At 47.8% G+C, this 12,160-nt stretch overlaps 1 protein-coding gene across 1 annotated transcript in view; it reads left to right on the forward strand.

Annotated features, from left to right (window-relative positions):
• Positions 1–4,321: 4,321 nt before the first annotated feature.
• Positions 4,322–12,160, forward strand: part of PFKP (phosphofructokinase, platelet) — a 73,708-nt gene continuing 65,869 nt past the window's right edge. The window contains exon 1 of the mRNA XM_064285080.1: positions 4,322–4,520. Coding sequence (XP_064141150.1) covers positions 4,415–4,520 — 106 coding nt within the window. The 5' untranslated portion in view covers positions 4,322–4,414. The remainder of the gene's footprint in view (positions 4,521–12,160) is intronic.

Consider the following 12,160-nt stretch of genomic DNA (forward strand, 5'->3'; position numbering starts at 1 on the left):
ATGGTTTTGAGGAAGACCCCACTACAATCTTTGATTAAAGACCTGGAGGAGATGGGGGCAACATGTGAATATCAAAGAGAGAGTTTGGGGCAGAGGAAGCAGCAAGTGCAAAGGCCCCAGGGAAGCAGTGTGCCCCAATATTCAAGGAAGGGCAAGGAGGCGGGTGGAATTAGAGAAGTAAGAGCGGGGAGCAATAGGAAACAGTCTGATAGGTTCCTGGAGACCAGGTTGTGTGGGGTACTGTAAACCGTTGTAGCGACAGTGCTTTTACTCAGACTAAAATGGGGAGTCACTGGGGGATTATGAACAGAGGTGAGGCGAGTCTGAATTACAGTTTAATGGTATCACTCTGGGTTCTGGGTTGAGAATACAAATGGGTTGCTGATGGAGGTAAGGACACAGAAGCCAGGAAACCACTTAGGAAGCCATTGGCTCTCTCCAGGTTAGAAAGCTGGTGGCTTGGATTAGGGTGGTTTAACAGGTGTGATGAAAGTGCTCCCAAAGCTAGTGCCAATAGGATTTCCTGATGGGTTTAGGCGTCAGTAATCAAGAATGACCCCATGGTTTTGGCCTGAGTAGCTGGAAGGATGGAATCACCGCAAATGGAAATGAGGAAGACTGAAAGGGGCAGGAGTGTGTGTGTTGGCGGTTGAAGGAAATCTGAGCTCCATTTTGGTCATTGTAAATTTAAGATTCCTATAGGGTTTTTTTTTTTTTTTTTAATAGGGTTGCTATAAGGGGCCCTGGTGGTACAGTGGTTAAAGCCATTGACTGCTAGCCAAAAGGTAGGCAGTTCAAAACCACCAGTGACTCCGTGAGAGAAAGATGTGGCCACCTGCTTCCATAGAGATTTATATTTATAGCCTTGGAAACCCTATGGGGTCACTGAGAGTTAGAATCGACTTGTAGCAGTGGATTTGGCTTTTGGTTTTGGTATAGGGCTGCTATGAGTCAGAAACAATTCCACAGCACCTAACAAAAACACCACCAGACATCCATGCAGACGTGACTGCGAGGATGGAAGGAAGGTTCAGTTCGGTTGGATTCCACTCTCAGTCATGCGGCCAAGAATTCTTCAATGTGCACTAGGCACGAAGGAAACTCCCAGCAAGTCACATCAGCCTTTCTCCTGGCTATGTCTGCTCCTCTATCCTTTGCAGGATCGGGGGATAAGGGCTGGAGCAGAGCTATTTTCAGGACATGTCACAGGCTTCCATATTCACTGCAGAGGTGAAGCATGAAGGTAGTCCACCATGTCCATGTTTCTATGTCACCTTGAACTAGGCGAGCTGGGAGATCTACTTCCAAAAAATCCACCAGTGAGAACTCTATGAATTACAAAGGTCCAATCCTCTTGTGCATGGAGTTGCCATGAGTCAGGGGCTGAGTAGACAGCAGCTAATAACAACCTGTACCCTTGACTGAATGTTGAACCTAGTGGCTAAGAGTGGCTAGCTTCTAACAAATAGAGTCAGGCAAAAGAGATGAAATGTCTCTCTACTGAGAATGAGTTACAAAGGATCATGAGTTCTGTCTACTGACATTCTTTCTCCCCCTGGCTCTTACCCTGTGGTTGTTCTGAAGAAGAAGGCCACCTGGCAAGGGCTGAGGGTAGCTTCCAGCCAACAACCAGGAAAGAACTGAGGTCCTCAGTTCAACAGTTCTCAAGAAACTGAATGCTGCCAATAACCATGTGAGGGAGTTTGGAGGCAGACCTTCCCACGGTCTAGCCTTCAGATGAAAACTGCAGACTCGGGGCCTCCACTTTGTTGCAGCCTTGTGAGAGCCCATGAGGCAGAGGACCCAGCTAAGGCATACCTAGATTCCTCACCCACAGAATCTGTGATATAATAAATGTATTGGTATAAACTGCTATGTTTTGGGGTAATGTGTTAGGGATCAACAGAGAACTAATACACATGTCATGTTCTCCTGGACTCAGGCTGTACAGTAAATATGACAGAAATTTTCCTTCTTGAATGAGAGGGTTCTTTTCTAAGACGAAACTTTAAAAAAAAAAAGCTATTAAAATACATGTATTGCAAAGAAAAAAGGAGAGAGATGGCTACGTCTTTCTGTACTAAAAACCAGTTGCTGTGGAGTTGACTCTGATTCACGGCAGCCTATGTGTGGAAGCGTGGAATTGTGCTCCAGAGAATTTTCAATGGCTGATTTTTTAAAGCAGATTGCCAGGCCTTTCTTCCGAGGTGCCTCTGGGTGGACTTGAACGTCCAACCTTTCACTTAACAGCCAGGCATGGTAACCATTTGCACCATCTACGGACTCCCTTATATTAGCTATAACCAAAAACCAAACCAAACCCATTGCCATCAAGTCAATTCTGACTCATAGCGACACTATAGGACAGAGTAGAACTGTCCCACAGAGTTTCCAAGGAGCGCCCTGTGGATTCGAACTGCCAGTCTCTTTGTTAGTAGCTATAGCACTTAACCACTACACCACCAGAGTTTCCGTATTAGCTATAGCTATAATAACTAAGCAGGTAGGTCAGAGCTTCTCAGGTAAATTAAATACTTAACCACAACTCTTCATATACAGACTTAATCTTTTGCAAAATATAATCTTGGGGGCCTGACAACTAAAATTGTATTTTTTAATTAATTATAACACTTCCATTTCTGGGAAGTAGATCACCAGGCCTTTCTTCTGAGGCATCTCTGGGTGCATTAGATCTGCCAGCCATTGGGTTAGTGGTAGAGGGCTTCACCATTTTCACCACCCAGGGACTCCACACCAGACCCAGGCCTGCATTTTCATTTATTAATATATCCTAAACATGCTTCCGGAAACCCTGGTGGCATAGTGGTTAAATGCTACGGCTGCTAACCAAAGGGTCAGCAGTTCGAATCTGCCAGGCGCTCCTTGGAAACTCTATGGGGCAGTTCTACTCTGTCCTATAGGGTCGCTATGAGTCGGAATCGACTCGGCGGCACTGGGCTTGCTTTTTTTGGTTTTAAACACGTTTCCATGTGAATAGATGTTACTTTCATAATCTTAACAGCTATTGAATATCATTGCATTGTATCTTTTACTATAATGTATTTAGTGCTTGGTAGACGATCACTGATAAAGATGAAGACCCTCAATGAGATGGATTGACAGTGGCTGCAAGGATGGACTCAACCACAGGAACTATTGTGGGGATGGCGCAGGACCAGGAAGTGTTTCTGTTCTATGAGTCAGAACCTGACAACGCCTAAGGACCTCAACAACATATAACCCATTGCCACGTTTGAACTGTTAGCTGTCATTACTTTCTAAAACAACCAATCCGCAAGTTTTAAATGATAAAATATCAATTTTATAAGAAGGTAAAGGGCATTGGGATAAGAAAATTCACAGTGCACCAGTTTTTAAAGTGTGAGTTGCTCTAGAAAAGAACGACTGTTCAGAGTTACTATTCTAACAGCACAAATCCTGCAAGCGCGCTGTGGAGAGCTCTGCCGCCTCAGGAAAGGAAAGACCGCCATCTGTGCCATCTTCAAAACCACTCAGTGTTTCCTAGTCATGACTCACCCTGCTCAGCCTTAAGCCATTAGAGCGGTTGCCCCCAAATTCTGCAGTCATCAGAAGCATCTGTGGGGCTTGTTAAGCAGATGTATTCCCTAAAATGTACTGTCTCCTGTTACCGGCTGAGCATTTCCTACGCGCGCCCCCCCACCCCCGCCCCGCGATTCTCAGCATCTAGACCAGGCCTGGGCGCGAGGTGTCTCTAAGGGTCACGCCCCATGCCAGCCTATGTTCAATTTCCTCCTCTTCATCAAGTGCCGGGCTATAACAGCCAATGATGCGCCAGGGCTCCTGTGGCGACAGGGGAAAAGGAAAGCGTCGGTATTGCAGCAGCCAGCAACGCCCACATTTTGCCACTAGCTTGGGGATTGGCTCACACTTCCTTCTTCGGGGACCCCAGGTGGGGAGGTAAAACCTGGGGACGCCCGGAGGAAGATGCTCGATGCTCGGGAGCCCCGCGGCTCCGGAACGCCCGCCGCCCTGCTAGGAACCCTGCGGGAAACGGGGCGCACGCCTCCGCTGCGGGTCGGTTTTCCCCAACCGCCGCGAACGGCAGCGAGCTCGCGGCGAGCCTGGGGCCGGGGCGGGGTCCCGGCTGCACTCCTCGCCGGCCGCTCGCACGCCCCCAGCCCGGGTGCCCTGGGCCGGGAGGCGGTGCGCCCGCGCTCTCAGCCCGCCCCCGGGGGACAGGACTGGCCCGGGCCGCCCCGCGCCGCCGCTCATTGGCCCGCGCCGCCGTCCACTGACGCTCGGAGCCGAGCCTGTAGGAGGCGGGCGGCCGCTAGGCTCTAAAGGCTGCTGGCCGGGCGGCGGCGGGAAGCCGGCGCGGGGACCTCTGCGCTTCGCTCTGACCTGGCCGGGCTCTCTCGGGTCCCTGCTCACCATGGACCCCCCCTCTACACCCAGGAGTTCCTTCAGGAGGTACCTGGAACACCTCTCCGGGGCCGGCAAAGCCATCGGAGTCCTGACCAGCGGCGGGGATGCCCAAGGTGAATGGGCGCCTCCCCGGCTCCTGGCGCGGGAGGATGCGGGACGCAGGCGGGCAGGGCCGGAGGCTGCAGCCCGCGCACCCCGGGGAAGCGGCGGCGCCGGCAGCGCTGGGAGGGGCGGCACGAGGGCAGGCGACGAGTGAGGGCGGGGAGCTCCCGGGAAGAAGCTTCCAGCGCGCAGGAACGGCAGTGATACCTGTTGGGCGGGCGAGGCGGGCCTGGCGCCCCGGAGTCACGGGGTGGGGAGGGGAGAGGTCCGGTAATGAGGCCCGATTTTCAGAAATAACCAGTTTTCCACCTCTGCTTTTGGTTTTCACATTGAGATTGCCGACTGGGTCGCCGTCGGGGTCATTGCACCTCTGAGTCGTGGAGTAACAGCCGGGGGTGCCCGGGAAACTTAGACACCGCTCTGCGGCCGCGGCAGCCTCTGATGCCGCAACTGCCATCCGCTCGGTCGGTGCACCCGTCCGCCCGCCCCACCCCTACCTCCCCGAGACGAAATCGGAAGGAAGGAATGGTTGGCTCCCCGCGACTCCTCGGCGGATTGCATCCTCTGGGGGGCCGGGAGAGGGCTGCTTTGCTGCATTGCAGGGCCGGGCGGAGCGGGGACCCCGCCTGGGAGTTGCCCCTGGCGGCCCGCCACCGCTTCTCATTTACAGTGGGAGATTTTTTAAAACGGTTTTCTCCTCTCTTTTTTTTTTTTTTACGTCCTGTCCCCTTCCGGCTCGTGACAAAACCGAAAACTAATGGATCACGAGGCCCACTGTCTCCTACCCTCCCCTCTGGCAAAGACGTCCCAGGCGCCGCGGCAGGAAGCCGGAGGAGTCCCGGCACGTCACCAGCGCTCGGGTGTGGATTCCGGCCGTGCCCAGCGCGCACACACAGCCCGGGGCTGGTTTTGGGGAGCAGGGGACACCGAGCAGGGGGCGACTAAATATTTCACGTTAAAAGGAGGGCTGGCACGGCCGCGCTAGCGGGCTCAGAATCTTGCTGTGGTACCAGGAGAGACACTTGGGCCGGAAGGTTTTTGCACGTGGGGGCGCTGGGGTTTCCGGATAGTATGATTCCGTGACAGCGTAACTCCCTCGTTAGTGGCAGAGCCAGCAACCAGAAGTAGATCAACGCTTCCCAGGCACGTAACTTTTTCCCTTGCAGTCACCTCGTGGCTTAAAGACTGCTCAGGCTGGAGACTGGATTCCCTGAGTGTTTCCCCCCACCCCGCCCTTACCCCAGATGAGTTGAAAAGGCTCTGAAGGTCATATTTGCACATTTTTTCGAGGCCACACATCGTGGAGGGACGTTCAAGAGATGCCCTGAGCCTTTCTCTTTCCCGCCTCTCCTCGGTGCCCTTCCTTTGCCCCACCGTGGCCCATGACCTTTTTGCCCTTGAGAATGTGCCGACCGTCTGCTCGGGTGCAAGAGCCTGGTAGCGCGCCTCGTGCAGCGACAGGTTGTGGCGCTGTGAGGCTCTGGCTCCTCCCCCGGCAGCGCGGTGCCTACGTGATGCCCAGCCCGTCGCGGGGGCCGCCTCCTTGCCCTCAGCCTCTGGCCACTCAGCGGTGATAGCGGGGCTCCTGGGGCCTCGCCCCAGCACAGCGAGTGGAGGCAAATTGCGCAGTGGTGGCTTGCTCCCAAGGCCTCTGAGCATCCTCGGAGGAGAGCGCCTGTGGCCAGGATGCTGCATGGGCCGGGGCTAGACCCTCCTCCTTCTGTTACAGGCTGCAGTCCTGGCTCCGCTAACCTCACCCAAAACAAGCCGGCCTCCTTCCATCCCAGTGAAGCAGTGTTGGTCTGATTTTATATTCTAGTAAAGTAATTCTCTGTATACACATAACTTGTGGGTGGCTGGTTTCTAGGAGAAAGAAAAGACTGTGATAAAACAAAGGCCAGGATTGGGAAAATAGGAGAGAATTGACTGCCTAAGTTATTTAAACAAACACCTTAAGGTGTGTATGTGTGGTGGCATTGAGGTGAGGTCTGGGGTTGAGACTGAAGAGCGGCTTCGAAAGCATATGGGTGCGTCCACAGACGTGGTGCCAGGGGTAACAGGGAAATTTCTGGAACGAATCTTATCCGGGTGGTAAAAGAGAATAAAATATTGCACAGAAAGAGGACTTGAGCTCTTCAAGCACCAGGACTTCAATGTCAGGGTTTCAAGTTTATTTTAGAATTAAGGTGCCAAAATATGGGTCAGCCTTTTGACATTCTTGTCCACAAGTTTGCCAAAATATTGGTAGTTAATGTACAAGCACGTGAGATAATGATGCGATGGATGGCATTACCATTTTCCCTACTTCTTATCCTGGTTCTGCAACTAGTTATGAATAATGAAGTTCAGTAAGTCAGTACCGCTTGACCTCAGTGAAAAAAGAATGTTTGAAAACTAAAAATGTAATCAGAGCATTGCTTGGTGGTTATAGCTTCAGGTTAAGGGGAGATGGCTACTCTTCGTGACAAGCTGCATCAGACATGATAGCCTCATTCTCAGTTGTCACATCTGGGCTGTCTCTGGGGAAGCTAATCATGGCCAGTTGCCTGGGCACTCTCCCCTCAGGTAGTGATAAGGCCATTGACTCAATTTTTCCTTAAACTCCTGGAAAACAGCTATCCCCTCTTGTGATATTATCTTGGGCCTTTTGGGATGTTTGAATACATTTCTTTCTGAGAAGGTCCCCTTGAGATGTGTTCAGATTCTGGTCTTATAAGCAGAGACCGTTAAAGCAGCTTTGAACCCTGGTGGCGAGTAGTTAGGAGCTTGACGGCTAACTAAAAGGTCAGCCGTTTGAATCCACTAGCCAGTGCTTGGAAACCCTATGGAGCAGTTCTGCTCTGTTGTATAGGGCTACTATGAACCCGATTTGACTTGACAGCAATGACTTTGCTTTTTTTTTTTTTTGTTTTAAAGTAGCTTATTCCTAGAAATGTTATCTATTTTATTCTCTTTTTTAAAAACCATTTTATCTTAATTCTAAATTATAACAGTAGTTAATTCCCCCTGAGATAGAAGACTTCTGTTGGTAGCTAATGATCAAGGAGAACACATTCAGGCCTTCATTTTGGGTAATTTTCTAATCAAATGTGAAATTATGATAAAATTCTGTGTTGAGATGACTGTGTTTTTGTTAGTTGCCATCCAGTTGGCTCTGACTTGTGGTGACCCGGTGCACAGCAGCACAATGCTTTCTCCAGTCCTGCACCATCTTCACAGTCAGAGACATGCTCGAGTCCGCTGTTGTGGTCACTGTGTATTTTGAGTGCCTTCCAACCTAGGGGGCTCATCTTCTAGCACTACATTGGACAACATTCTATTGTGATCCATAGGGTTTTCACTGGCTAATTTTCAGAAGGAGATTGCCAGGCCTTTCTTCCTAGTCTGGAAGTTCTGCAGAAACCTGTCCACCATGGTGACCCTGATGATATTTGAAATACTGGTGGCATGTCTTACAGCATCGTAACAACATGCAAGCCACCACGATAGACAACTGACAAGTGGTAGAGATGACTATAGCTACTATTTACTGGGCATGATTTTTATGTATTAGGAGCTCTAAATTTCTTATCTCTAGGTCTAATTACATCACTCCAAGGTATGCATTTTTTTTTTTGTCTCCATTTTGGAGGTAGAAAAAAAGAACTTACAAAGAAATAATAACTTAGTTAATGGTCACGTAGTTAATGTGTGGTAGTGCAAGTGTTTAAACCCAGGTCGACCTGATTTTAATCCCAAATAGTTTCCATAAATGACCGTGCTTTGGTGAACTCGTAAAATCTAGGTAATGCTTCAAAGTGAGCAAAGCCAGCCCAGCTTTCTCAAAATTATATAGGTGATTTTTTGGGCAGTTTTCTCAGTGGATCAGAAAGTGTACTTTTACAATGATTGCAATCAAGGGGGCTAAAATGATACCACTCTTAATACCAAAGCTCTCAGGTGTTTTTTCCAATGGAATATAATAAGAAAATAAAACTGGAAATCTTTCGTCTATATTCTTTACCCTCTCACCCCTACCAATTAAGGAAGAATGAGTGTGTCAGGTTAAGATATTTTTCCTCCTTGTTTGATTATTTTCTGTTGGCACAAGAAATGTCTGCAAATTTAAATTGATTTTAATTCCTTTTAATCTAAAATAAGCCCCACATCACCAGATAGACAGATTTATCATGACGAAGTACCTATCCCAACAATAGTGTCATATCATCAAAAATGACCCACTGCCTTAGACACAGTTTGTGGGCTCCAGAGGACCTGGTATGTGGCAGTGCTGAGAATGCTGGGAAATTTAAGCGCACCCCAATAGTGTAATGAATATGAAAATTCAGTTCTTTTTGGCTATGGCAAGAAGAACATTGGAAAAATGTTTGCACAGATTGAGTATACTTAAGTCTTTCTAATTATTATTAAGAATAACATTTTGTGGCCACTTAACTGTGTTGGAGTCCTGATGACACAGTGGTTAAGAACTTGGCTGCTAACCAAAAGGTCAGCCGTTCGGATCCATCAGTCACTTCCTGGAATCTCTGTGGGGCATTTCTACTCTGCCCTATAGGGTCACTATGAATCGGAATCAACTCAATGGAAACAAGTTTGGATTTTTGGTTTTTAACTACGTGCCAGGCACTAAATACTTCACATGTGTAAATTTATCCTCATTTTACAAATGAGAAACTGAAGTCTTCAGACTAACTGACTTCACAGATCCTCTGAATGGTGGAGTTGGGCCGTCTGACTCCGAATCTACATTCAACAGCTGCAGTAAGAATGTGTGGGTGCCAGGAACCATACGTGCCTTATGCACCGTTGTATTTCTGGCAGCCAGCACAGGGGTAGGCACAGTAATATTTGCTGAACGTCTTCTGTTTGGAATCTAAATTAAAGACATATGGGCCACTTTCTTTCACAAAAATGGCAGGGGACTAGAAATTCCAACTACCTTCTAAGTAAGTCGTTTAAGGGAATAAACCTTCAAAAGTGCGCTCTTTATCCTCAGAGCAATATCTGTGAGTGATTAATGCCTCAAGATTACAGCCTTCAATACAGTAATCAGAAATGTAAGTGGCTGGTAGACTTACCCCAAGTAAGTTGATTCTTCCATTCAATAAATATTTACTGAACAGAAGTTAGTGTCTTACTTTGGCTTACTTTATTTCCCTGATGATTTGCTTGCATAAGAGCCCAGTAAGATGCAAAGGGAGTATGATATTAAGGTTATGTGTCAACTTGGCTAGGCCGTGATTCTCAGTAGCTTTTCAGATGTTATGTAATCATCCTCCATTTTGTGATGTGAGCAGCCAATCAGTTGAAAGGGGAATTTCCTTTGGGGTGTGGCCTGCGTCCAATATATATGGATGTTCTGGCAAAGCTTGCTGTCTGGATCCTGCATCAGACTCGTCACCCTCTGACCTCTGGTTCTTGGGACATGAACCGTCTTTAATAAAAAAATGCATGTATTTCCCCTTGATTATGGTATTATATTTTTGTTTACTAAAAATTACCTTCCAGGTGACTCAGATTTCCTCTCACTTCTTCTTTTTTCTGTGCTTCTTTACCACTATATAGTTTGTTCAGAATTACAGTAATTGTACCTGTCAGAGTATAAGAAGGAGCATAGCATATGGCAAGAGCAGCATACTGAGAAAAGACTTATTTAGGTCTTGGCTCCTGGCTCTGCTGTCTACTGGTTGTGTGACAGGGCCTGTGTTTTCATTTGCAAAACGAAGGAGTTGGAGCTAGTCACTATCCATCTTCTTTCTCCTCTTCTCCTCTCACCCTCTCCCTTTCCACTAATGCTTTTCTTCAATGAAAGTCCTCATGCCAAAGTAGAATGTTTAAAAGAGGGAAAATCAGGGCTGCTCTAGGTCCCTCCATCAGCCTATCCTTGACAGGCTCATTAGCTACTGCTTCTCCGTCTTTAATGTACGTGTGAATCACCTGAAGGATCTTGTTCAAATGCAGACTCTGATTTTGTAGTGTCTGCGCAGCCACCACTCATCTGTCATTGGAAGCTAATGTGTTGCTCTGGTGCAGAACAGGTTTCAGTGGAGCTTCTAGACTAAGACTAAGAACAAAAACCTAGCGATCTACTTCCAAATATCATCCGATGAAAACCTTTTGGATCACCGTGGTCTTAACCACACCTGATCATGGGGATGGAGCAGGACCAGGCAGCGTTTAGTTCCGCTGGGTGTGGGTTCATGGGTTTGCCATGAGTCAGGGACTGCCTGGGCCGCAGCTAACAGCAACAGGGTGGGGCCTGACATTCTACTTTAATGCTTAGCAAGCTTGGAGGATGGTCGTGCTGCTGGTTCCTTGGACCTCGTACCAAACTTTGAGTCATAGGTTTAATAGAGCAGCTTGAAAACCCAGGCTGATGGTCGTGCTGCTGGTTCCCTGGACCTCGTACCAAACTTTGAATCATAAGTTTAATAGAGCAGTTTGAAAACTCACACCGTTCTACTTCCATAAGGCGTCTTCAAGGCAGACCATCTCAGTCATTTCATATGAATGGGTTCTGAAATTGACCAGGATTTTGATTGAACAGATTAATTAATGCAGGACCCCTTATATCAAAAAGAGATATTAAAGATCTGATCAGAAGTTCCTTTTGAGAAGAAAAGGATTAAAAGGATGATATTTTTTTTTTATATATTAACCTTATCCTGTCATTCCTTTTTCATTGTTAGCTTTGCTCTAATATTAGAAATTGTTTCCTTTTTAAATTTAATCATTCTACAAATTAACAGATCATCTTCGATGTGTCAAGTAATGCTTTCGGCGGAGTAACAAAGTTCCTCCTCTCACGGAGCTCACGATGTTGTGATTTGGTGAGGGTGGACAGGAGAAAGGGACAGATAAACCTATGTAATATGTCAGAGGCTCAGTGCCAATAAAGAACACCAGTCCAGGGAAAGAGTTCCTGTTTTGTTTAGGGGGATCAGGGAACTGCTGGTTAGGGCCCTTTGACCTGATACCTGAAGGATGCGAGGAAGTAAGTCAGCGGAAACTGTGTAAAGGCCCAGAAGTAGGAGCCTGCCGAGCATCTATGAGGACTGCATTGGGGAGGTTTGAGAGCTAGAAGAAAAAAAAAAAATTTTTTTTTTTTTTTCTCCTAGAAAGGTGGTAGGAAATGAGATCAGGGAGGTATGGGAGGAGTTGTAAGCACTGGAAGGACTTTGGATTTTCACTTTAAGCTGGGAAGCAGCTGGAGGCTGTTAGTTACCTTTGATAAGCACAGGCTTGGGAGTGGTGCAGAGATTTGCTGAAGCTGGTTCAGTAGGGAAAGAGGAGAGGGAGCATACATGCTTGCCTGTGAACACACCCCATTTCAGGAGAAGTGGGTGATACTTGAGAGAGTGGGTGCTAGCAGAACTGAGGGGCCTGCGTAGGTCAGAGGAGGGGTGGGTTCTGCTGTAGCAGAGGCTTTGACCTTAGGTAGGAGTTCTCTTGCCCCAGGAAGAAAGGCACAGTTTGTGAGCAGAGGGAGGAGCTCATAGGTGGGTAACAGGACATTCTTTATAAATAAAAAAAAAGTGAGAATTGGGAAAACAAGCCAAAAGCCACCAGCAGGAAATTAAATCATGGTACTTGGAAGGGAATACTCCAGAGCCTTTAATGGAGAGCTTTGTGTCGATTGATGTGGCAAGAC

The sequence above is a fragment of the Loxodonta africana genome, chromosome 4, assembly GCF_030014295.1.
Source record: "Loxodonta africana isolate mLoxAfr1 chromosome 4, mLoxAfr1.hap2, whole genome shotgun sequence".
Lineage (NCBI taxonomy): Eukaryota > Metazoa > Chordata > Mammalia > Proboscidea > Elephantidae > Loxodonta > Loxodonta africana.